Source organism: Poecilia latipinna, unplaced genomic scaffold (assembly GCF_001443285.1).
Source record: "Poecilia latipinna isolate Pla-1442-1.1 unplaced genomic scaffold, P_latipinna-1.0 Scaffold1279, whole genome shotgun sequence".
NCBI classification, from domain to species: domain Eukaryota; kingdom Metazoa; phylum Chordata; class Actinopteri; order Cyprinodontiformes; family Poeciliidae; genus Poecilia; species Poecilia latipinna.
Genome location: NW_015113895.1, coordinates 129,670 through 157,205, shown reverse-complemented (window position 1 = coordinate 157,205; position 27,536 = coordinate 129,670). Strand labels below are relative to the sequence as shown.

The window sequence follows — 27,536 nt, the reverse complement described above, 5'->3', positions numbered from 1 at the left end:
GGAAGATTTCCATCAGCCCCAAGAAAACTTTGCGTTATTTACAAATGGGTCAACCTACAGACGGTCTTGTAAAGAACGACGGGATGAAACAAATAGTTGTAAGGTGAAAAGAAAGTGATACATGATTTTCAAAAATGTTACTAAATTAAAATCTGAAAAGTGAGGAGTGCTTACCGTTTACTCTTCTGTGGTAACTTATTAGTAAACAGGTTCCACCTGTGTGTGATTTAATGTCAGTATAAATACAGCAGTTCAGTGATGGGTTCAGACGTTCACACAGGTCAAGGAGAAAGTTGAGAGGAAGTTCAAAGAACACCAACGTTACTGCGAAACGTGGCGGCATCGTGATGTGGGCCTGTAGTGGCGACGGAAGACGTAAGACAGGGAGGTTAACCTTCAAGCAACAATTCAGCTCAGCTGCAATGATTTAGTTCAATGCGTTCAAGTGTAAAACGTTCACTACACAACACTGCCGTGTTTTTAAACTACATATCTCAATCAAACAAATTGAGTTTTGTGGTTGTAACATCAAACAACGCCTGCAGAGTACCTTATTGTAGAGGTGGAGGGATAGATCCAAAATATTGACAATATCGACATCAAGCCGGAATTATTATTGGATCGATATTAGCGTGATAAGATCAATGATGTAGTTTCAGGTTCCATCTTCAATGTTTTTGTATTGCAGTTTCTCAAACCTAACTGAAAAAAAAAAAGATTAAAGTGCTTCATTTTGAAAAAAAGAAAAAAAAATGCTCACATGTTTGTTGTGCTATTATGTTGTTTCTGTTCTTCATATTAATGTTAAAGTACATCGTAGGCACCTGAACTTTGTCTAAATTCTGTTATAGGCTTCAACAAAATGACTCAAAGGGAAAACCACCAAAAAATCTAAAGCTCGAAAGTTTAATGATGTATCAAATTTAAATAATAAAAAGTATTAGTATCAGTATTAGTATCAGTATTAGTATCAGTATTAGTATCAGATTCTGGTCCTGTATTTACTTGGTATCAGATCGATACCTAAACATGCAGCACCATTCACTTCTGCCTCGTAGAGAGGAGTTTTTTGTTGTAATGAGCCTAGTTAATACATAATGAGATCATATGGGCCATGAAATGGGGTTGTGCTGTTCTACATTGCTCGCATGCGGTTCATGCTCGCTTTGCTTGCTTGTGGTTCATCATATTGCCTCCCTGCCCCCAAGGGGCTCAAAAAAACGTGAGCTTGTAAAGGAATATTAGAGATTGACAAGAAAAGTCAATCTCCGTTGATTTCAATGTAGAAATGATCAGGGTCTCGATTTGATGACATCTGCTTTCCTCTTGTCTACATCAGAGTTGCTGAAACACAGCCCTCCTTTGTCATGTCATGATGTCAGCTGGTGTAAACACGGTCAGGAAATGCAATCCTAAATGAAGAACCAGCTCCTCCTCTGCGTGCACCCACAACTCCGCCCTCATGTGACTCCAGCCAATCCCGTCTCATTCCGCTCCTACACAGCAAGAAAAAAGCACATCCAGAGGGCGGAAAGTCGGCGCAAGCGGTATAAGAGCGGGATAAGCATGGATTGTTTTTCTATCAACGTGTCGACTCTTCACTCCCTGACCAGAGACAGTGGACCCATGTCCAAAATGTGGCGTGGATTCGACAGAGAGCAAGGGAGAGTGGGGAGAAAACCCCATTAACACCGGACGCGCGTGCGCACACACACACACACACACACACACACACACACACACACACACACACACACACACACGCACAGAAACAGCACTGCAGCTCAGCTCAGGTCGGGGCAGAAACCTTAACTGCTGCCTGCAGAGAAGAGCGCTGTCCCTCCGCTGTGGTGCTGAACGTTGCGACGCAGGACTGAGATCCAAAGGGAGACAAGAGGTTTTAGAAGAGCCGCAGAAAACTTTATTTTTATGGATTTAGAAGAAACAAGCTGAGCAGAAGTGATGGCCAGACCCCCCTCCAGTCCGACAGGCTTCAGTCCGGCGGTGTGAGCACAGCGGCGGAACCCAGCGGAGGACAGGGACGGAGGCTTTCCATCTGTGAGGTAAGCTCTGCGTCTCTTTACACGTGGATGATTGCGGGAAGAAATGTAATAGATTACGCTTCTAAAGGGGGGTCTACATGCAGCAGCGAGAATGGGCTGCATCAGCTCCAAAGCGCCTGTTGGTAAGAAGTGCTTTAACTTGCTCTCCTAGAATAAATAAAAGAAATTAAAATAAAGAAAAGCACGATGGAGGAAGCCTGTTTTATCTTTTTGTTTTTGCATTTTGCTGCATCCTAACTCGACGCAGCGGCTATATACCATGTGGATTTTGGACGCATGCTTTTTCAGCAATGGCACACACACACACACACACACACACACACACACACAAACACACCTACACACACACACACACACACACACACACACACACACACACACACACACACACACACACACACACACACACGCATTCCAGCTGTGCTGAGTCACATACACACCAATAACAGTCAACACTAAACCAGAACTTGGAAAGTCTGATATGGTCAAGCGAGCCAGTCAACTCTAGAAGATATGAGGTCAAACCAAAAGACTTTAGCGCTTAGCCGGATATCAGTTCAGCTCATACAGGCTGGATTAGGTTGCAGCAGAGATTTGGGTGGAACACCGGCACCCCTGTGGTGAAACCATGATGGTGAATAAAAAGACAACTGTATAAGTTGAACAAATATTTCTATTGATTGTTGAAATGGAAAACTTGGGGGAAATAAGAAACTAGCAGATGAACAGTGGCCATTGCACCCTCCAGGGTTTCCCTTAGTGGAACCACTATCACATTTAAATGTAACAAAAAAGTCAATAAAAATGTTTGTTTGTTTTTTCTTCAGAAGTGGCATATCACAAAGAATGTAACAGTCATGGTCCTGAATGTGTCCTGGTTATTTCTTGAAGCTCTGATTAGCTGCATTCCACACCAGGGGATTGTGCTCGCCCTTGTTGCTATTACACACTTTTTCTTCCACTCAACTTTCCATTAATGTATTTACAGCACAATATGAAGAACCAGCCTCTTTAAAACGGATGTTTTGTTAATTACACTCATTGTGGAGGATGTCATTGGCTGTCTGCTGGACAACTGTCTTTCTTGTCTTGAAACGTAACATTTAAGACCATAACTGGTCTTATGAAATTTAAAAACTTTCGGAGTTTCCACAAACAATAAACCAAAGCTTCCTAGAATAAACATTTGAAATATACCTCTCTGTCTGTTTGTTTATTTGTTTGTCTGTTTATTTATTATTTAATTTACCTTTTATTTATACCTGTTGTCCGATTGCGGTTTTTGGCTTCAGTAACACCAAAACAACTCTTGTACCGTAAGACACCATGTATGGGTTAGACTTTATTCTATAGTTTAAACGCGTATTTCTATGTGTGTGCTTACGTGGCGTATGCATGCATGCATGTGTGTGTGTGTGTGTGTGTAGAGGGTTTGCGTTTTTATGGTTGCGGTGCATGGGTGAGCATCGAGGGGCTGGGATCCTGCAGCCTAAGCATCGCGATGCTACGAGAGTTGCGAGACGCTGTTAGGGGAGCACGCTAGTGAGAAGCGCACACACACACTGAGGAGCTGCTGACACCATGGATGGATTCACTGTTTAATCGGCTGTTAGGCTCGTGAAAGGCGCATCCTGACACCATGGTTCTGACCGCGCTGACCCAGTTTAGCTGCAAGGTAGGACCACGCTTCTTCTTCGCTTCTTCTTTTTTCTTTGCTCCTGCGTTGACGCTAAAATCCTCGGAGATTTTTATATGACTAGAAACGCCCTCGGTTGTTCCAGGAGTTCAAAGTACCTTTAAAATATCATAATTTTATCAGAATTTATGCAGCTATTGGTTGAAGGTTGCCAGGAAACAAGACCCCAGTTTGCTGTCAGTTTCTCCGCGGACCTTTGTCACCCAGACCCAGACTATGACGCTTGTCTTCCACGCGTGAAATCAAACATCCGACTCGACCCACATCATCGATCCGTTCCTCCTTTCTCAGACACAAACACAAACGTTGTTTTCTCTCTAATTTTACTGCGACCTTTAATTGCCTACAACCTTTTAATCCAAACTACTCACACCCATGATGGAGGATGTGACACCCTTTCTCCGCGTCTCCTTGTCACGGAGTGCGTAAAGGACGTGTCCATCAGACTCAGAAACCCAGACCGAGCAGCAGCTCCGGCGCTCGCACGTCTCAATGCAGCCTGGCAGCGGACAGCAGCCACCTGTTTGCTGCTCTGCATGTGTGATAGGATCACTCTACCGCCTTATAGCTACTCCTAGTGGGGTTGATAGCAAAAAAAAGTGCAAAAGACAGGAGGGAGAAAAGATAGAAAAAGAGGAGGGGATGGCGTCACGGCCGAGCCGAGGTCTCCCTTCCTGCAGTTTCCACGACAACAGAAACTACACGTAAAGAAGAAGCGCTTCTCGGTGCCAGGAGCGCAACTGACATCAAAATCAAGACGACTAATTTTACTTCACAGCTGCAGACGTCAGTCAGAAGAACGAGGTTATTTACAAATGTGTCCATTTCTGTTGGAGGCCCGTTTGATCAAAATACAGCACCTTCGATTTATTCAGATCAATGATCCACAACCCCGGGAGCTTAAAGCACATCCTGGTTCTGGCGGAATATCGGAGTAATAGAAACCGACCTCCGTCCTCTCCGCTGGAGGAGGTTCGTGATAAATTCGTGCATCTTTCATACAGCTTGTTGCCGCCGTGACAAAATAGAAGGCACGCAGCACAGATTCAAAGAAGTGTTTGGTCTCTTTTTAAAGAAATCCTTAAAATACATTCATTGTTTATTGCAGAAGGAAATCCTCGAAATAAATAAAATAGTAGAAAAATCATAAATTTGATTTGATTACATTAAATTAAGTTGCAAGAACAAATCCACTATTAAAAAAAATATATTTTTTTTAACCAAGTCACATTTGATACATACGTAACAGTTCATTGTCAATACCTTTTTGTTATCTGGATAGAATAGGGATATTTAGCCATTCAGCTGTGCACATCTTGCTTCCAGAATCCTGAGTCCTCTATTACGGTCCCTGCTCACCAGCTCCCCCTACAGGTTTTCTGTAGGATTGAAGTCTTCAGACTGCTTTGGCCAAGGAAGAATGTCGACGTTGTGTCTGGTGAACCATTTCTGTGTCCGTTTGGCTCTATGTTCGGATCAGTTTACTAGTAAGGAGTGGAATTGATCAAACTCCACATGTTTATGTTTATGATGGTAGGACAGAAAATGTCTTCTTGTGCAACTGGTTTTCATGTAGACCTGTGTGATGGTTGTTATGAAAACCCTGGGATGCCATTTTCATTGCAGCTGTTGAGGTTTGTTTACTTTGCTTAGCACTGACAGTCCATGGTGACAAGATGAATATAAGCAGTTGTCCAGCCAGCAGCCAGTGGCTAAAATGCATCGGCCACTGTGTCACATCCTATTTATACCTTAGAAATGGGAATTCAAGGAGTTAGTAGAACCTGCTTAAAAGAAGAAATTAAAAATGCTTCACTTCCACTTATTTTAAAGATATTTTTTAGAGATGAGAAACAGGTGAGTTTGTCAAAATCAGTTATTTCTGCACTGCTTAGACTAAAGGCTTTTTCTCCCTAAATATTTTGGTGCCAGATTATAAAAAGACATTTATATCAAGCCTCTTATTGATTCTTACTAACGAATGTGTCTGTAAAGGGGTAAGTGGTATCCCCAGTGACCAGCAGGTTCTGGAAACTGCTGTAGAAAACACGTGAGCGTCTCTCACTCGTCACAATTACTTTCATTGAGATGGCCTAGATTCAACACAATACACCCCCAGGCAACGGATCTCACCACACCCAGTTAAATGGCACATATTGAATCCTCCAGGTGGGCAACCTGAGCTGATGGAGCTAAATGGCAAGTCTTTGACCAGACAGGAGAGGGGGGTGCAGGGATTGGCTGAGCGATCAGTCAGTGTTTGAGACGGGTGCTGGTGGCTAATGGGGCGAGTTGTTCTTTTCACAGACAGTAACCAGAAACGGCTGCCTGCAGAGGGGCTGGAAAGGAGAGCTAGGCACTGACATTTAGAGCCCCACCTCTCCTAATCTCGTTTTGTTTCCAAATCTGATTTGATGAGGGTGAGCGCGGAGTCCAGAGGCAGCGTGAGCATGTGGCCTATGGGAGCTGTCCAGGTGCTGAAATGCTCAGCGGACGGGAAACTCGATTCTTAGTGTGCAGTGGATCAGCACTCATAGGTCTACTGTGGATTGTGTCACATCGATACGATACTGACTCATGTAGCCAGCCCTAATTAAAGTGATGTTTTAAACCTGTTGGTTGTTATGTCATGTTTGCAGGAAGAATTGGACTAACAAGTAATGTGCGCTCCTAAAGGTCAAAAGGACGCTTTGGATATTTTCAGTGAAGACTCTGTGAAGTTTCCAGTAGAAGCTCCCTCTCCTTTTGAAAGAATCTGTCATATTACTTATAGCAGACAAATATTTACTTCAAACAGCTCCCACTTTTAATAAACCGTTTGATTATAAAGAAGAAAAGGTTAAGGTGCTTAACGCATGAACAGCATGGTTTAAAAGGTGCATGGAAGTCACCCCTCAGCAAATTATCTCACTACACAGCCCACAGTCTCTGCTAGATAACCTGCAATAATAAGCGTACTTCAACTTATGACCAGCTACACATACAGAATGCTACATTTCAGAACCACATGAAGAGTTTTCTAAATCAACCAACCTGAACAGGTTTTGCATGTGTCTACAGTGTAAAAATTATACAATCTACTGATATCTTCTCAATACCCAATCCGATTCCTCATTTAAACAGACAATAGCTGATTGAAACAAAATGTTTTATCCCCTATCGTGTCAAGTAGTTGGTGAATGGTTTGCTTCAGAGGGACTGCAGTGAGACTGTAGTGAGATAAGAAACCATCAGGATACGTTTTGGTCGTTGCTTTGACTGCTCTGAGTTTCTGATGGAGGCATGGAGTTTAAAGCATTTTTCTAAAGCAGTACATACTGTTAGCTTAAAACTCATGGATGGCTGGTTCTTGCTCCAATTAAAAATAAAAAAAAAAAACCCTGAAAACTATGAACCCTCTGAATACTTTAAAGTGCTATTCTAATCCTCAAATGCAGACTTTAATTAGGCTTTGGAGCGAGAATGAAGTCCAGAGCCACTATGAGTTTTAAACCACGTGCTTGCTGTGACCTTCACGTGGCTCTCTTCCTCCTGACAGTGGCGGTTGATGGTTCGTTGCGTGTGGACTGGAGCGCGTCCAGCTCCATGTCTGATGTCAGGCTCCTGGGGAGCACGCGGACCTGCATGGCGCGCAGACTGATACTCGGTGCACCTCTGGGTGCTCTGGACTTCAGCGAGGTGCCCTGAATTCTCTCTTTAATCGAAGTCAAACTTTACATTTAGTGTGCTTCTACAGACCATAAACTTGACAAGGGCAGCTAATTTAAGCTAACTAGTTCCACTACGACACTGCAAAATGTATTTTGTTGATTGTTATAAATTGATAGAGCCACAAAAAAAAAATGCATATTTGTGAAGTGGAACAAAAAACACATGCATTGGCTTTCCACAATACTGATTAATCTTCATCTATAATGTGACCTTCCTTTCCAGTCAACAATTTGTAGAAACATTTGATTTACAGCTTCAGATTTTCTCTCTTTGTCCCCATCCATCTTCTTATAAACTCATGCAGAGGAAATCCTGTCCATGTTTGAATGTGAGGAAGGTGTGTGTTCATTGTCGATTTGCAATTTTAGTTTTCCCTCATTCAAAATTTTGCAAGTAGGCTATAAAGTGTAATTATTGTCTAATTAGACCAAAACTCCGTCTTCCATGTTTTCTTTTCTTGTTCTAAATTCCCATTAAATACAGAATATAAAACAAATTGGGGTGTGAATACGTTTGGATGGCAAAGACTGTATCTGGTTTGAACACTATTTGCTATATAGTTCATTATATTCTACTCCAGATTAGCTGTAACCAAAGATGAGAGTCTCTCTGTATGAAGGGGGAAATTATTTCCCCAACCTTCCAAATTGAATAATTACTGTATTAATGAAGCCATCCAAGTTTTGAAAATGCATCTTAGGGTTCACTTTCCCCTTTATTGCTTTCCAATAACATGAACCAGTTGATTCCTAGTTATTTATTTTCCATCTAGCATAATTAACAATTATTTTTTAATATGAGGATTTAAGTGTGATGTAGCTTTCTTTGTCACAAGAGTCAATTTAACTTGGGTTGTGTTTAGGAGGCATGTGGTCTGCTCCAGTGCCCTGATTGATATTTTATCAGCCTGGAAAAAGTCCCAAAGCTGTTTCTAAGCTTTCGGGACTCCATTGAGAGCTGCTGCTGAAAAGTGGTGTAAACACGTGAGAATGGTAAACCTTCCCAGGAGTCCATGTTGACAACTTCTCCAGCAGCTCCCAGAAACAAGAACCTTACTGTGCTCATTAAAGCTCAGCATCCAATGATTCTGTATTAAATAAAAGAGGATTATTAACAGGTTTCCCCAAAACCTTGAGGATGAATTCTAACAATTCTGCAAAGAGGAGTGGAAAAGATTCACTTCTTTGAAAAAGATTCACTGCCAGTTATCGCAAACAGTTGTTTCTACCAGTGATGGCAGATCAACCAGTTACTAGGTTTAGGCGAGCGATTACTTTCTGATATGGGTCAGTTTGTTTTTAAATAGCCTTTTTACCCTTAATAAACAAAATCTTTGACACAAAAGTTTATTTGACTATTTGAAACATTTATGTTGGTAGAAGAAATCAGTAAATCCCAACACTGTAGATAAACTGTGTGATTTCATTGTTAATCATGGGGGCATTTCACCCCCCCACAGTTCTACATCTCTTTAATTGCATGTGGTAGATCATAGACAACTGCTTATCGCCGGCACAGATATGATGATGATGATTGTATAAATGATCATGTCTCCACCTGTCCCTTTTATCTGTGCACACCATCTATGAGTCTGACGTAGTGCAGCGAGGCAGCCAGGCGACGATTAGTAACGCTTAAGAGATCCATTAGGAACATACATCCAGCCTCTGCCTCCTTCTGGAAAAGAGAGGAGATACGCTATTGAACACTGGCCTCCGTGAAAGAGGAGTTGGCTAGACTGCTGAGCTCCCTGCATCACAGCGGTGGCCCTAAGTAATGCTTCCCATTTCCCTGAATCCTAGACAGACATGCTGCGTCTTTGATGTAACGATGCATTCTGACGGCTGATTGTTTCCCACACAATGCCCGTCTCCTCCCAGGATCTCTGATCTCACAGAGAGCAGCGGCAGCAGGTGCGGCTGTCGGTCGTCCGCCGACACTTCGAGTCTGCGACGTCATCAGCACATCAGCCACACATGCATGCAGAGAGGAATTGTTCCACGGTGACTGGTTGCCATAGAAATGTTCCAATTGTGGGAAAGTTAAGAGAAGGGGGGGGAAGGCTTGAGAGGGTAGAGAAAAACGGAGAGAATGCTAGAAATGTGCTGTGCCGGTGGAGAATAAAGATCCTGCCATTATTTTCCACAGCATGAAACAGATATCTGCATGCGGGCGTTTGTGGCTCTCCTTCTCAGATGGTTTGGCATAATGGCTTCCAAATAGTGGTTTCCTACAGCAGGAGAAAGGGCCTCTGGATAAAGAAGCATTGCTGTTTCTCTCACAGTTGAGGTTTGCTGAATAGAAAGCAAGAGAATGTTTCACTAATTAAAGCTGCAGAACTTGGAAAAATAATTAAAATAATAATAAAAAAAAACAATTTCCTTCTTTTCAGTCCCTGTCCAAACTGTTAATTGTTTACTGTATCATAAGTTATTTATGTGAAAGCCACATAGCGAATTTATTATTTATGAAAGACTTGGTGCTTTACAAAAATTTCCATATCCCAAGAACTTTTTCATATTTTGCCTGATTACAAATAAGCCTGTCGCAATAAGCAATTATGCCATTAGCCAGCTATTACTTGGAAATGGTCTCAAATGACAATATTATCAATCATCGCAGTAACTACCAGGGCAATATATCATCCAGCAAAATTTGTTATTGTAATGGACAATAACAAGTTGTTATTGTCCGTCACAATAACAATATGTGCAGTGTTAGCTCTGCATAGAGTGCTTTGTATTTAGGCCAAAAAGTTCAATGTTTTTCAGTTTTGTGTCCCCTTCATGGCCTGTGGACTGCCGCACTAATATTTAACCTCTCAGTAGATTCTTCCACCTGATCTGTAGCTCTCTGCAGCTCCTCTAAAGTTACCATGGGCTTTTTGGCTGCTTTTCTGATGAATACTCATCTTGCAAAGACTCTGTAATTATGACATGCTTGTTGTTTTCCATGTCTTCTGTGAATAGTGGCTTAAAGACAAATGCTGAATTTTTGAGGTTCTACTGGCAGAGACGGTTTCATTTCCACCATATCTAATTATTAACACGAGAATTCGGTGTGAATAGACGCACTGCATTTGTCTTGCTGTACCACCATGTCTGCTGAGTGCAGCCGATGGGTTTCCCTCTCTGGTCGCTCTGCAGTTCAGTAGGGCAGTGGGAGAAGCAGAGGTGGGAGGGAATCGAAGGAAGAGCAGAGTCAGCCAAAGAAAGATGACCCACGAGCTCAGGGTTCTGCTCACCTTAAATAATTCATACGTCTATATACTCCTTCATGTGTATATTAAACTTCAAATAGATCACAGTTTTCCTGCAAACTGTGAGATACCTTGTTTCCAATTATGCTCTGTGTTCTTGATCTCATCTTGCTCTGTTGTAAAAACAAAAAGGGATGAAAAATGTTGATGCGATTGCCAGAAAAAGACAGCAGGTTTCCATTAATACCACCTACAACACAGTGAAAATGTTTTGGTTTTTTTCTGGGGGGTTTTCTCCAGCTGTACACCTTGAAAACAAATTAAATATACTCTAAATGTACACAACATTAATTTTCAGAAAAGACCAAGCAGAATATATCATCCTCAAACTCCTCCCGGCTACGTGTCACGTCTCCTCCAGATTATCCTCCCCTCAGATGTGCGAGCTGCTCTGCGGCACAAGAGGATTATCCCGCCTCTGGGCAGCAGGCGATACAATCTCAAGCTTGGGATCCCCATTAATGGTGTAGGGGTTTTCTTCAAGAGCATTCTGCTAGTTGTTTGTTATTCAGGCCGCTGTTTTGTTTTTATTAGGAGGAATTGAAAGGTCAAAGACAGGGTGGCGCCTTTGATGACCTGAGTTGATTATTTGTGTCTTGTGTCTGCAAATGAAATGCGCTGTGCAGTCTGCGGCGACTATTAATGAGAATGGTGGGGAATGGGATTTAACTTCAGAGTGACTCAACAGTTTTAAAGTTAACTCTGTGAGGAGTTTAGTAGTTGAGGAATGTTTCTTTCAAATAAACTCAGACACCTGGATTTCTATGCTATAGTCTGGAGAACTCCAGGAGGGTGAATTTAGTGTTTTCCAGATTCAGAAAGTTATTTATATTTCCAGACTTTATTTCTTTCCTTGCTGCTTTCAAGCTTCTTCCCTTCCCTTTGACCTTCAGATTTTTCTGGAAGCTTTTCAAAATTTTGCCCGCTGCAGAAAAAGCCGCCACAAATAAACACGGCTACTGTGAAATATTCTTCCACGTAGCCGTCACATCATTCACTCTGCCTGACTGCAGTGACCCACATTAATGACACGGAACAGTCCATTTAGAAAAAGGCTTTTGACTGTTGATGTGTCCATCCCTCACGCGAGGACAGGTGCGTCCATTTAGAGTTAGCAGACAAAGAAACTCGTCAACACCCGATACTCCTTCTGTGGTTTGACTTTACAGAGCTCAAGGCCTGGCGGGAGTGATGGATGGCGTCAGTCTTTTGTCTCCTGTCTGCTTATCTTGAATTCTTTGTGAGACAGTGTTTGGATGCTAAGCTGTATCCTTTTCTTTCATGCCTTTTTAATCGCCAGGCCCATTTAGTTCCAATCAGTTTGCATGGATGGCAGCAGGGTGTGGATAGTGTGCAAAAATAAACCAATCTATGTCACCGCGGGACCTTTTTATGTTTTGCTGGCCTTTCACGTGTGCATATGTATAACATAACGACAATTTGTAATCCGAGAAGGATGATCACTGTTACCTTAACTAACTGCAGGTTTGCTAATTAGTCTACAATCTAAGAAAACATGTGGCATCAAAGGCCTCAATCCATTGGTGAATATTTGCGGTTTCACATCAAATTATATAAAATGATACATCTAAGTATATCTCTTGATGTTTTCAACATATTTTTCATATTAAGCTCTTATATTAAATGTATTTTTATTCAGTCCACTCCACTCTTGTGCATCTAAACAGAATCCAGTGCAACTAACATACATTAGAAGTCATCTGATTAGTGGATGGAGGTAATTGCAAGACAATGCAGCTCAAGCTACAAAGCAATAATCATAATTAATGTGCATTAGTGTGTTAGAATGGTCCAGTCAAAGTCCAATTTGAGATTTCTACATACTCTAGCTAAGCTGACAGGTATTGCTTTACAATGATGGCAGGATTTATTACTTTGTATTCATCGATCACATAACTGTGTCACATTCCACTCTTATAAATATACAAGTGGTTTGAACGTCATTGCAAAGAACTGCATTCACAAAGCAATGCAAGTACGCAGGAATGTGTCCCTGCTTATGCAAATTGGTTTCACACACACTCTGCCTGTGATTTATCAAGATTGCGTGTGTGTGTGAAAGTGTGTGTATTTGTGGAAAAATCCCTGAGTTTTTAAAGAACATAAAAGTGTGCCTGCTAACTTAACAACAGGATTCTCCTTTGCACCAAACAGGCAGCAGAGGGTTTTCCTCTGAGTCATGGCAGGATGTATTGAGATGTGGCTCACATTTCTGCTGAGCTCCTGAGCGAGTTCAAGACCCACTCATTTATTTCTCTTCGTTTCAGGTGAATGTTGATGACACCGTTGAAATGCTACCAAAATCCAGAAGAGCTCTTACCATTCAAGAGATTGCTGCTCTAGCGCGATCTTCTCTGCATGGTAAGTGCAACGGTTTATAAAAACAGCTTGCTGCAATACAGTCAAATGTACTCCGCATGCACGTAATGGACCCGGTTTAGAATAACTCCCGATATATGCATCCTGCAGGTATTTCGCAGGTGGTCAAGGACCATGTGACGAAGCCTACAGCCATGGCGCAGGGCAGAGTGGCCCATCTGATAGAGTGGAAGGGATGGTGCAAGCCCATGGACACTCCGGCAGCTCTGGAGTCAGACTTCAACTCTTATTCTGACCTCACTGAGGGAGAGCAAGAAGCACGCTTTGCTGCTGGTAATCTTTATGTTTATTATTTGGTGGATTTTTTTTTTTTTTGTGCTCCGCTGTATGAGCATATAGAAGAGTTATTTACAAAAAGTAACCTCTTGGTGACCTTAACGGTGCTAAGGTTCTTTTAACAATTATGTGGAAATATGTTTAATAAATATGTACTTAGGTGCCGTATCTGAAAGAAGTCAAGTCTATGACATGTACAGCACACGTAGAAATTTAGTGGTTAAAAATTTTAATCAAGTTAATTGCAGGGTCTGTTATTAATGAATAAATCAAAACTAATTGCATTTTAATTTACAAAATAAGCAATATTTTCATTTCAAACCTCCTTTATGTTGCTAAATTATTGTATATATGCACATGAGCTCAGCAACAAAGACATTTGTTTTTAATATTTAAGTTGTTCGGCAATCAGATTGGTGCAAAGTGCTTTATACCCATTCAGCTTTCAATTGTTTCAGGGATCCCTGATCATTTATTTAACATTTTAAGAAAATTCTTCTTTAGAAATATGGACTGCGGATGCTGACATTAGCATTGGAGACGTCTGTGTTTACTCCTACATGTTTTGCATTGAGATGGTATTTTAGGTTGGAGTAGTTTCAGTAACAGGCTAACTTCCTTTTTGCACAACTTGCACACAACAATAATTTTTCAGAAACACGCAGATACAAAGGTATGTCAAAGAAATGCAGTTCATTCCACTGAAAACATTTTAACACATTTAGATCTGTCTAATGACTGAATTAATCTAAATTAATGTCTTAAAGGCCGGCGCTTGTAGAAATCACTGTAAACTGATCACTATCTGATTGGCTTGCCTGCATGTTACTGTTATTGGATCTCAGCCAGATTCACGTCTCAGCAGAGTCAGGTGACTTTGTAGAATCGATTGAAACACACGGACGTTACATGTTAACATAAACCTCTGCTGCATTGCCATTTCCCATCAACTCATCTTGAATGATCATAATATTTGCTTGACATAATCTGCAGCATGCAGTATTTTACAGCTTTACTTTACAGTACTTCACAGGCCTGTGACAAAAAACCCACTGAGTCAGAGATTTAAGGACAATAATCCATATAATTTACTAAATTAGATTCTTAACATTATAAGGTGAGTGTCAGTGGCTTTGGTGTGTCAGCAGATGGAAGTGTGCTATAAAGTCTTTGCAGCATTGTTCAGTGTGGACAAAGGAGGAAATAATTTCTTTAGCATAGAACCTAATATTTTCATGCTGCTATATGTTACAGCCACGTTGGTTCATAGTTAGAAATGTTGCAGTTTCACAATAAAACTTCAAAGAAGTTCATCATCTTTGCCTTGGTATTATGTCACATAATATTGATTTTATTATGTGACATCTTCAGGACGTGCAACGAACAGGCAGTAGAAACGACTCATCAGTGTGATTTAATGCACGTCTTAGAAATGCCATTATTTGGCATCCGATTATTTATCTAGTCTGAAAACTGTCTCACAGTTTGTTAGTGGATTTGTTTCTACCTTTTTACTATGGACCTTTTTTGAGTCTGGAATAAAGATATGATTGATTGATTGAAAGAAGCACTGATAATGAGGCAGGGAGTGCAGGAGGCATCATTTAAATATTTTCAGTGACACACAACGCTCCAGTTCCAACCATTTTCGCAGTTCTTTTACATCTGTACTTCACTCTCACTCATGAATGTTAAGCTTTTGACTTGCATAAATGGTTATATAAAATATCTTATTATTCATGGATAGTTTAAGATGTTATGCAACACATATATAAATCTGCATTATAAGCGTGTTGGCTTTTGCACATGTGTAAAAGTGTTGCCACCTAAGAATTTTTAAAATGACTTTTCACTCCATTAATTTTCTGGTCCAGAACAAACATGTGTTTTACACATTTTTTATAAAGAATGACTTTATTGAATTTTTCTCACCCTAACTCTTCCCTCTCTTCAGACTGTTTAAGTTTTGTTCATCTGTGAAAGCACTCACTTAGAGCACATCTGTGTCCTCTTTCTGCTACCAACTAACCTCGTCTCTGGCTTTTCTTTCATCCCTCCTGCCCTTTCTGTTCATTATTTCATCTTTGTGCTCTTCTACCCACGCTGTCCCTCCCTATATTGCTCCTTTTTGCCCTCTGTAACACCTCTTTTTCAGTCGTTTTCACTTGCCGTCTGCTCTTTATCCATTTTTTTTGCTCTGTCCCTGCAATGCAGACTCTCAAGGTTAATTTGCACAGTAAGGTTTTGCCCCTGGCTAATGCTGCCGTGACTGAGCAATTTTCCCCTATGCCTTCTCTGTTCTGCTCCCTTATGCTTTAATCTTTAGGGTATGATCATTCACAGGACATCTCTGCTCCTCTAGGCCCCTCTCTTAACACATTTATCAACTGTTATTATTATTCTCCCCTCACAGACGTAAGGACATTTATTGCCGCTTTGGTAAAGATGTACAGTATAAAAAAATGTAATCTCAAAATCTATCCATTAATTCAAGTGTATTTGTTCAGTAGGAGGTGAAAAATCCCATCTTAAGTCATAATTGCTCAATAAAATGACTGGTGGCCCAATTATCGGCACCACTACGCACTTAGATGTATTTTTCTTCAATGTCATTTCAGGCTCTTTGACTATATTCTTCACATACTTTCTTGACAATCCTGACTCAGAGATCCTCTGTTATGCTCTCGTCACTTCAGCTCAGCTCACAGGTTTTCTGTAGTATTTATGTCTCAGGGCAAAAATGTGTTTATTTAGACATTTGTTTTTCATCACTGTCCTGCTGAAAGATGCAGCGACGAAATATTTTTACTTAGCTCATAAGTTTTTATTGAAAATATCCTGGTATCTAAAAGGCTTAATAAATTCCTTTTTATGAAGTTGTATCCTGAGAGTATCATGATTTGTGCAGAAAATGATGCCAGTACTCTTCATGGTCTGGTGTTATGTTTGCATGGGAACTGCACAGAGCCATCTCTTGGCTTTGCTTCATCAGTGGTGCCCACTTCATTAAGTTGCTGCCAGTTGTGCTGACTCTTATTTTTGTCAAGTTGCAATCCACCGATGGCGTGATGGTGAGTGAACATTCGTGTTCAAGTTACAGAATAAAGTCAGCATGTGCAAAAATGTGATAAGTAAGAGTTTGTGTGTGCGTGTGTGTATGTGTGTGTGTGTGTGTGTGTGTGTGTGTGAGTGAGACAGAACTCTCTCCGGTGTACTGTTTGTGAGTGTCTGTGTGGGAGGCAAGCAGGGAACTGAATATGCAGGCGTTGATGTTCTGCTGAAACACTGAGACAAATACATCTTCCACTCTACACTTTGTATGAATGAAGAGATGAATGAAAGAGGCAGATATGCAGTGACTGATACAGCCAGGCAACTGCAGGTAGTATATTGAGTAAGGATACCAGTTTCATGGTGTCGTGGTGTCTGCATCAACAATTACAAATGTCCGACCCAGTTGCATTTAAATAAACTAGAAAAGCAACAACTTTCCAAATGCTGCAAAAACAGACAGTGATCAATTGAATGAAAATATTGTGTTTACCATAAACCTATGATGTGTCAGACTTGTTGATGCTTGTTGATAGTCAAACCGTTTTGAAGGCCAAATATGTAAGAAGTAATGGCAAATTGTATGAGCAGTTCTCTCTCTCATTTTGGTGACATTTGGTAATAATGCTGCAAATATTTTTTTGGTATTTCTATCTGAGCTAAAAACGGTTTATGTTTTTATTTCTCTCTGACGACAGCAAGATGCTGATAATGTGATATCGGAAGGCTCACCACACTGCTGGCCCTCCGTCTTAAAATGTTCAGATCAGGAAAACGATTGGCTGAAAACAGCGAACCTCCCTGGTGTTTCCACTATTCAACCAAACATTTGAGTCCAAGAAAGCTGGGATATCATCCTGCGAACACAATGTGTCACAACTGAATAGGGTTGAAAACACACTCCTTCACACACCAGGATTAAAAATAGTATCAATGCCGAACACCTCCTACATTTCATCATGTAAGAGTTGCAAAACGTGTGTTTCATGTGGGCGCCCACTCTTAGCTATTAAATTCCTTGTATTGGTTATGTGCATTGGTGACATTAAAATGAATGTTAGTGGCATGTGAATGGCCACTTTCTAGATCTAAAGCTCAACCTGCACAGCTCAGCTCCGTCTGTGGGAGGTTGTGCTGCTGTTTGTGAGGAGGGTTCAGGGTCCAGCCACAGTGAGGGATGAATGGGAGCATCGATCTCTCTCCCCGTGGGAAACGTCGCATGAATACTGAGCATTGAGCTGAAGAGACCGACAGGGAGACATAAAGAGATGAAGCCCGAGGAGAGGAAAATCAAAACCAGGGGAACGAGACAGGGCCGAAAGACTGCTGGGAGGAGAGAAAGAGAGAACATGAGGAATCAGGAGAGCCAGGTGATTCGATGGAGAATTTTACTGAGAGAGACGACTGGAAGGAAGGCATGACATGGAGGAGAACAGGGGTGAATACAGAGCAGGTAGGAGGAAGGAGGGGGAGCAGGGTGACATTAAGGAAACAAGTGAGTGACTTCCTGTCTCTGACTGGCAGCTGCTCCTGATTGGGGAAGATAGGTCACTCAGATATTAAAGGCTATTCATGGGAGCCATAGTTACACAATAAATAAATATACACAGACAAACATGCATCCTCTCTTGGCTTTTCACTTCTATGACATGCTTTTGCTTGCAAGGTGTAAATGTTTTGCCCTAACAGAACCAGATCATTTGGTGATGGACGCTCTTCCTTTAAAACCTGCAGTCATTAAGCTGGTAGATTTGTCAGCCTGGTTTAAGTGACAGAGATTCTCTAGGAACATAAACAAAGAGTTGATCTATTTAATCTGGTTTTTGGAGCTGATGTTTAATTCTAAGCTAGAGACTAGTGAAATGTTCAGACCAATCTGGGACTATAGGTTTATTCACATTGATGTCCTTTTCAACTGATAACTTAGTTTTGTTTTGTTTGTTTTTTTAGGTTGGTTTGGAATTGTAGGAACAAGTAAATGTGTTTCACCCTCCTCCTCCTCACTCCTCTGCCTTATGATTTTGCATTGGATGTGACTTTTAATGCTTCCCAGAAAGGATCCAAGAGATTAAACCTTTATAGAAACTAGAAGCACACAAATCTAGCTCTTTTCACAAACGTTTCCCTCACAGATTGAGCTGGCACTTCTCCTCTGTATCTCCTCCAGCTCACAGGCTCAACGTGACGGAGCACAACTAAACACCAAGCGACATCCATCTTAACTGCACCAGCCAGGTGACGGCTGGTGAACCCCGACTGTATTGGGAATGCTGTCGCGTTTCCTCTTCCTAATGATGCACCGCACCTCACACAGATCTGTCGGTCAGGCAGCAGATGACGCCGAGGCACAAATGCAGCCTCCTTGTTACCATGCCAACCGTGTAATTGCCCTGCGTGCATGTGCGAGCTCATGTGTGCCGCTTGTGTGTCTGCAGGTGTGGCAGAGCAGTTTGCCATCGCCGAGGCTAAGCTGAGGGCCTGGTCCTCTGTGGACGGCGACGAGTCCAATGATGACTCATATGATGAAGACTTTCTGCCTGCCAGCGAGCCCACCACACAGAGCACAGGTAAATACACACACACACACACACACACACACACACACACACACACACACACAGCAGCTAAATCAAACCTCATTGATTCAAAGCTGAATTAGACACCTCCTCCCATATCCATCTCTCTTTTCTTTCCCCCTCTTTGTCTTTCTTTGTCCCAGTGCCCCAGTTTTCATCCACTCGTGACATTTTTCTGTTTGTCTGCGCAATTTGATATCCCTCCTGCAAGTTTAATATCGTTTCCTCTGCTGCAGAGGCAGCATCTGTGTGGGCATTGTGTGTTAGTGGGTTATAAAGGCACTCGGCAGTGTGTGCACCGGAGCTTTCATCTTCATTACACACATCCGCCAATGCACTGCACTGCAGTTAATAGCATTCATATATTCACCAGTAGCTTCTTACCTTCTGGAAGACCATATTTAATTGGATCTCATGCATGCAGACCTGTGTGTGACGACAATAGACTCTTGAGGAAATGTAAGCCAAGTTGATAAAACTCTTAAAGCTCCAGTTTTACTTCACAGCTGCCTTTCAAGGCTCCAGGTGTTTTATCATTAAAATTAAAGATATTTTGAATTAGCATAATGGGCCTTGTTCCCATTTCAAAGGTTGTGAATACTTTTGCAAAGCACTTTCTTCTTAATACCGTCTTGTTTTGATTCTAAGATTTTTATCTCCATGAAATCCTTACGTGAATCTTGAGATACGAAGAAAACAAAGGTACATTTGTCCAAAAGGTACAGCATTTTATGGTCTCAAACTCCAGTCCTCAAGGGCCGGTGCTGCACCTGTTAAACGGCTCCCTGCCTCAGCACACCTGCCTCCAATATTAGTTCATTAGCACAGGTCAGTAGAGCTTGACTGCATGCTAGTGAGGCAGCTTCACCATTTCATTCCTGTGTGTAGGACAAGGGACACATCTAAAAGTTGCAGGGCTCCTGTCTCTTGAAGACTAGCATTTGAGACCCTCTGTAAAGTCTTCTCTGGGAGTAGTTTAATAGGTATACATATTTCTTATTGCAACATCCCAAAAAAAAAAGGAATTAGCTTTACCTCCTCTTTACTATATCACGGTTGTTGTACTTTCAAGACTTCATGCTTACAGTTTGTGTTGCTCTCCCTAGAACTGTCGTCTTATCCGCCGTACTTGAAGGACCTGATCCACAGCCAGCTCTGCCAGCACCTGGGCATGCGAAGGCCCTGTCCCGAGAGTGGAGGAGGGATCGGCGAGGGCGGTGGCAGCAGAGAGCCCTCCCCAACGGCGGGCTCTCCGGACACGCTCTGCTCCAGCCTCTGCAGCCTCGACGAGCAGCACCCGCTGCTCCGCGATCTGAGGACTCATTGCGGTAATCACGCCCAAAACAACGCAGCTGAACTTGCTGCAAAGATCCTGTCTGCGCTGCATGGAGGGGAGGAGCTGCTGGCCCGACTTCAGAGGGTGGGACATAGTGGGCCTTGTGGGGGAGACTGTGGCTTCCACAGCTTGAGTGGGGGCGGCCGGGGCAGCAGGTCCTACGGAGGTCAGGATTCTCCTTGCTACTCCATGTCTTACTCTGAAACATATCTGTCACCTGGTGAGGATGATGACACCCCCTGCAAGGACTATGAAGGCACTGTGTGCCAGGAGGAGGCGGAGGGCCAGGGCGTGGAGTACCCTCCTGACTACGACCCACACAGGAGGGTGTCCGATGTGGCCTCCTCAGGGGTTGTTTCCCTCGACGAGGAGGAGGAAGAGGAGGAGCTGGAGGAGAGAGCAGAAGAGCCGAACAACCAATGACTCCTTTTTTTTCTCATCTCAGTATTTGGGGAGGGGCTTCTTCATTTTCAGCGACAACTTCCCCTCTTCGTCACGGTGTCTGAACAGTTTGAACCTTTTGAATGATGCGTAAATCATCTGTCTTTGCCTTATACTCGCAGCATCTCAGCTCTCCTCTCCATCCGTTAAGTGCTTTGGCCCCATTCCACGTGTTGACACTTTTTGTTTTGAAGGCGTCCAAACAATCCTTTTTCATCAGTGTGAGAACGGCGAGGGCTGGACTAGGCATGGTCAGTCCAGGGACTAACTCTCGGGTATGACACCCACAGTTTTTCGGCTTCTTCGGTGTGGTGAAAGGACTCTGCTACAGGCAGACAGATCGACTGAGAGTCCAAACCTCTGACTTATATCTGCATGTTTTTTGCAAGTGCTGAAATCAATGGGTTGACCTGGGCTCGAGCACGTTTTTGTAATCTCAGCTGTGCTGTATCACCCCTACCCATCTCTCTCTCTCTCTCTCTCTCTCTCTCCCTCTCTCTCTCTCTATCTTTCATGAGTGAGCAGGCTGACACTGCATCCTGGCACCTGTCCTCACCCCATCCCTCATCTCCTAACCTCTTTCCTCTATCCTTTGCAAGAGAGTAAATCGCATCCTTCTGGGCATGGCTTGCTGAGTATGCCAAATTATTTAACCCTGTCACTGTCAATTATGAGCAAATGCTGGAATGTCTTCAAAGTGACAGGAAATGGTATGTATTTAAAAAAAAAAATCATGCGTTCCAAATGATATGACAGAAATGATATGCTTTTGATGTACTAGTTTTCTATCAGTCATGTTGTTGTTCATGTCATCATCATGATGGACAGCTGGCATATTGATGAACAGCTGCTCGGTGTTCCCCCGGTGTTTTCTGTGGAGGAAACCTGAACTTTGCTCTTGAAAAAGAAAAACTCACAGCAGGGACACAGGAAACACAAAGAGAGAGTTCCCGAAGCGACGCCTCAACGACGGATGTTTGGCAACAAGCGACAGAAACCTATTTTCCTGTGCAGAGATGGGTTGCATTTGGAGATTTTTCTATATTTTTGTATGCGTTGTCTTGCTTTGATCTCCTTGCCTACGCGGCGTGCCAGTGTATGTGGTCTTTGCACGAAGCTAATGTGGCTGTAGATTTCTCCTGTTCTTTGTTATCACTGTGTGATATAGTCTACTGGGAAAAAAAAAAAAAAGCAACAATACAAATGTGAAATTTTACCTTTTTTTTCAAGAGGATACTGTGATACGGTTTTTTGCCATTTATCATGATCCTCATGAAGAGCTCGTTTTTTTGTTTTTTTTATTTAACCCTTGTGCGTGCGAGGACTGAGGCAAACGTAGAGAACTGTGGCAAATGATACAAGTTTTACGTGTGTGGGGTCAGATGGACCCCATTTCTAAACACAAGGGTTAAAAACTTCTAAATACTCATCTTTTCTTCTTATGTTGACTCTTGGAAAGCTTTGCCTTTTTATTCTGTACTCTCCCTTTCTATAATGCTTGCAAAAAGGCATGTAATGTGACACGTTAAGAGCCTACTTCATCCTCTCCATGTTGACGTACCTGAGAGAAAATGTCTTTCATGCAACTCAGGAAATCCCATTGAACCAGAGCATGGATGCATTCATTCCCACACGCACGTAGGCATGGGCTGGTTGGTGGTACCAAAACGTTACACTTTCAAAACAGCTAAAAGTTTAAAATGAGTTACCAGGATCAAGGATACCAAGGTTTTAAAAGAGCTACACTTTCAAAGTTTTCTTATTTTCCCTTTTTATCGTCCCCAGAGAGCAACAAAGGTTGAAGATAAACGTAGATCTCATTTAGACATTTCAAGTGTGTAAATAACCCTGATTTAATATATTTCATCTAGGTTTAGACTAAGGAAAAAAGCCTAATTTAAAGGTAGTCTAAGCTTAAAATTTTAATAAAAAATCTGTGAGGTCCACAACCAAAATGTAATAAATCATACAAAATGCCAAAAAACATTCAGTGACATTCATTTGCCTCAATCCTTATAAAAGTTATCCATTTATAAATTAAGATTTTGGAGTAATGATGTGTAATGATGTGATTTGAGTTGCTGGTTCAAATCCCGCTCCCTCTGTTTCAGTCATTGTGTCCTTAGAAAACTTCCCTCACCTTGCCTACTTGTGGTTGTCAGAGGACCCGATGGTAGCTATGGCTACAATGTAGCTCACCACCATAAAGTGCTTCAGAGTCCTTGATAAAAAGTCATACAAATTAACATCTTGTTAGCATTTAGTATTTAGACCAGATACTAACAGCTTAGATATTTAGACACTACATTCATTTCTAAAATGGAGATACTCTCTGGGATGGGTTAAAGTCCATTATTAAAATACCTTGAGATAGTATTTGTCAAACCGAGTGAAAATTTCCAAAGCAAATGTTTTTTTTGTTTTGTTTGTGTAGCATTTTTGTTAACTTTGAAAACATTTAGTACCCTTAGCTTCCCCTATGTACATCTTTCCAGACAAATCATGAAGCGCTAATTTATTTGGCTCTTCTGGAAACTTTCAGTTGAATAAAATCCTAGATTTGGTTATTGACTGATACAAATTCTTCAAGTAGTTAATGATTGTATTCATGTTCTTGTTTTGAAGTGGGTGAAGACTGTTTACGTAGCTGTTCCATATCCTGTGATGACAGAGCGGCAAATGGCGTCTATTCTGTACCCGGAGTGAATCGCTGTAGAACTACAGTCTGCAGCCTTACTGTAAACTGATGTCCTCCCTGTTTTCTGACCGAAGTCCTGCTGTGGTCAATCAACAACAGAGTTAGCAATGCTCAGCAACTATAAAGTGGTCTCAATCATTTCAGGCTTAACAAATTTTACTCTCAGATTTGTTGAGCCTCAAAATGGTCAAGAGATCTCACCATTTTGAGGGCGATACATTGTAACACATGACGGTATCCATATGGTTGAATTTAGTGCTCGAGCACATTAGCATTAGCTCATGTTAAATGCTACAATAGTATAGTGAGTTAGCAGAACTAATCTTTATGATTAGTGCTTTAGGGTCAATGCAACTAATTTTAGTTAGTGCTACCCACCTATGATGGCATGAAAACATAATTTAACATGATTTAAAATTTGATAAATGTTTGTGCACTTGTATCAAAATGAAGTAGTAATATTAACTATGCTAACATTGTTATTTTACCATATGTAGGAATAAATTGTTGCTTTTTTTATTTAAATCACAGTAGTTCAATCTTGCTATGTTTGTATAAATCCTTCTTTTAAACATCATGACACTGTGAAACCAAGGTGATCATTTGAGAACCTGCTACCGGCCCATGCCTAAATGTACAAGCTCCACTCCTCTTTCACTCTCACCCTGCATGTGTGCACATGTTCAAGAGAAACCCTGGAGTGAGTCGTCATTTTCTACAGTACGACATAATTCAAGCACCGACTTGATCCCCACTTCTATGCTTTTTGTTCAAAGAAGCCTCAATGTGTGTGTGTGTTTGTATTTTGAGATTTTGTGAAACTGTGTGTCCAGCTGTGTCTCGTAAGATGTCAGCAAGCGCTCCCAGCTTGCACAGTCAATTAATTCCAAATCCCCTCCAATGCAGCGATTCCCTTTAAAACAGTGTTTTGGGGTAGGTCATCTCCTGTTTGAGGCTTAACTTTTTCTGGTTTCGATGGATTAAACTAAAACTAAGGTTTGACATCGCCTCATTTACAGAAAACAGCAAATGCTAGTGTTAAGAGTTAGGCAAAACCGTGAAAACTCAGGGGGAACCATTGAAGCTGTGCCTTTCATACATCACCTTTGACCTCTCAAACTGCATGACTATCCTCACGTCCTCCTCGGTGTCTAAGACCACAGTTCAACTCTCATCCCCTCAAACAGGGATCACAGTAATGTGTACCCCTTAGACAGAGGCATCAGGAAATCCTGTTGTATCTCCTGCAGTGATGAGAGCTTGCAGCGTCACTGTCCTTTTGCTTGACATTAAAAGCCGGGCAACGCTGGCGAAGCGAGTTCGCGCTTTTGTCGAAGCGCGGTGACGCGACCGTCCCATTGTCTCACAACCTTCCCCCTTTTTCCTCCCCCGTTTATCAGCTCACTCTGAGCGCCTCTTGTGCACGCTTTTTCTCTGCATGTCTATCTGAATGTCCTTGCGGCTTCAAGTAAAGACGGGCACCTTGGACTTTCTCTGTTTCTCACATCTACATGTATGTGCTGTGAATCTTATACTTCTGAGAACTGTGACTCTGTTCAGTCACCACCAAGAGAACAGTTTGTCCTCACATGGATAGAAGCAGAAGATGTGCCGTTGATACACCAGACAGCCTGATGAATGTGTTTCCTCTCCATCCTTCCATCACCATCCTGTCATTTTCCCTTCTTCCATCCCGCCTTTCTTTGTTTCTGTCCTTTGCTCCCGCTCTTTTTTTTTGTCCGTCTATTGCTCCCTCCCTCCCCATAGGGGGGCTTATTACGTAAATAGATGGGCGTCTTAGTGCTACCTTTGCCGAAAGGCAATTAGCCTGCAATTACAAAAACGACTGAACTTCAGGAGACGTGTATCTCTCTCTCTCTCACTTCTGTCGTTTTTTGTTCTCCTTTTTCCCCTTCAGTCCATCTGCTCTCTCCTCCCCCTGCTTTCTCCCCAGACCCTCGTCACCAGCACAAGTTTCTAAGCGGCAGCTTTTGAGGTCAGCTGTCCCAGAAAACTCCACACCAACTTTTGTTTTCGTACTTGTCTCTCTGTATAAAAAGTGTTTGAGATTTTGTGGCCCAGAACAACAGGAAACCCTTGATTCCCTTCATTGAGACACATGCCTTTCTATCCTAACATGTTCCATCTTGCTTGCGAGAGTGTCCCTGGGCAATTAGTTTTAGCTTGTTGCTTCAGGCAAGCAGTGCCATTGGATACTTATCAGAGAGAAGTGCTCCAGATTCACTATATGTGTGACTGTGTGTGTGTAGGTGTGTGTGTGTGTGTGTGTAGGTGTGTGTGTGTGTGTGCGTGCATGCGTGTGTGTGTGTGAGACATCAGCTGAGGGAACCAGTGCTATAAAAAGACATCAAAACATCTGTCAGACAGTGCGAAGCAGGAGGCCGGCATAAATATTCACATGGTGGTAGTGCCCCCATCACCTTGTAACCTACTTACCATTTCAGAACAAAGCAGATGGGCCGGGGGACCGCTCTCCTCTCACACCCTATCAGCGGTTATTGGGTCAAAACTGGCCAACACGAAAGTGAGTAAAAAGTGCAACAGGAAGTGAATGGGGGATTTTCACAGTCTATGTTTGACTCACATCAGGCTGATATGACCAAAAATAAGACTTACCGTAGAGAGTTCAGAGAGCAAAGCCATACCAGAGTCCCCTAACAGAGAGGGCAAGGTGGGCACTAACAGGGTAAAAGGAAAGATGACCTTAGATGATTGTAGTTTTCCACACTACAAGGGATTCATTTCACCATCTGCATCAGTCAAACTCATCTCCTTACCCCTCACCTCCGTCCAAATGTCAGTCTCTTTTCTTCTTTTAAAAACTTTTTTTCCTCTTTTGGCTGAATGTAATTATTCAAATATAGCCACCTTGGATTGAAAAATAAACATATTTGTTTGCTGCATCTGATATTATTTCAAAAATAAAGAAAATATTGTTATTGTTCTTTGCAATACTCCGGTGTTTGGGTGGATATCTTTTTATGTTGGGTGAAGGTCTTCTGGAGATTAAACACTTTGCAGTGTCAGAGATGCACCAAACAGGATTTTAGCTGATTTCCAAACTTCATGTTTTGTAAAGTTTTATTCTGTCAATTCAGATTTTAGCAGATTCCCATTTCAGTCATTTTTTAAATAAATACGGACTTTTCATTTTTATATGTCTTTAGGATCTTATTGTAGTGAAAGAGCATTTGAATGCGTCTTTAGGATCTTATTTTAGTGAAAGTCATTGTTGGCATGGCTACCATTACAAAACAGTCAGCAGTTCTGACAATCTGCCAACATTTTCAAACCCATCATGTTTTCTGGTAGAGACGCTCAAAAGGATAAAACAAAACAACTTTATTGTCTTCTGCTCAGCCTTCCCGTTATCTGCTTTAAGTCTCGCTCTCTAGAATCTTCAAAAAGACATTTTCCTTTTGGATAAAGATCTGACTTTTTTAGGTTTCAAACAGCAACACAGGTGAAATGAAGTTTGAATCAAATCTGGCAGATTCTGATCAGCAATCAGTCTGGGTCAAAACTGGCCAACACTGTCCAATAAATCACACAAGGAGTAAGAAAAAAATGCAACAGGATCAGCATTGTATTTTGCATCTCTGTAAAGTACAGTGCTCTGAGACTAATCATGCATTAAACTATTGCATTTGCTTCTTTAACACCAATAATTGCAGTTAACACAGTGTAAATCAGTTTGCAGTTAGATTACTGACATGAAGACTTGATCCCTAGTAAGACTTTATGGCAGCATTAGACAGATTAAACAGGAAATGTGGTAAAAACTGCTGATTCTTTAGGCATATTTCACTTTTCCATGACATTGTGACTCTCTTGGGAGCTGACAGATCCATTTTGTGGAAATGAAGTGTTTTTATAAGAGGTGACCATGCCTAAGTTAATTTGAGACTGGCTGATGTTCGCACAGTGGTGTGTATATATATATATATATATATATATATATATATATATATATATATATATATATATATATATATATATATATATATA

General features: G+C 41.7%; 1 protein-coding gene across 5 annotated transcripts; it reads left to right on the top strand.

Moving 5' to 3' along the window:
• The first annotated feature begins 1,397 nt into the window (after nt 1–1,397).
• Nucleotides 1,398–25,101, top strand: fam131ab (family with sequence similarity 131 member Ab). Of its 5 annotated transcripts, XM_015054804.1 has the most exons (7): nt 1,398–2,063; nt 2,131–2,185; nt 7,298–7,437; nt 13,018–13,111; nt 13,220–13,402; nt 18,892–19,023; nt 20,139–25,101. In XM_015054804.1, exons 2-7 carry the CDS (start codon nt 2,155–2,157, stop codon nt 20,789–20,791), a joined length of 1,233 nt encoding a protein of 410 aa, XP_014910290.1. In that variant the 5' UTR covers nt 1,398–2,063; nt 2,131–2,154; the 3' UTR covers nt 20,792–25,101. The 5 variants fall into 5 exon arrangements, with proteins under 5 accessions (XP_014910290.1, XP_014910291.1, XP_014910294.1 ...); XM_015054805.1 differs by lacking the exon at nt 2,131–2,185; XM_015054806.1 differs by lacking the exons at nt 1,398–2,063; nt 2,131–2,185 and adding an exon at nt 3,463–3,738.
• The last annotated feature ends 2,435 nt before the right edge of the window (nt 25,102–27,536 follow it).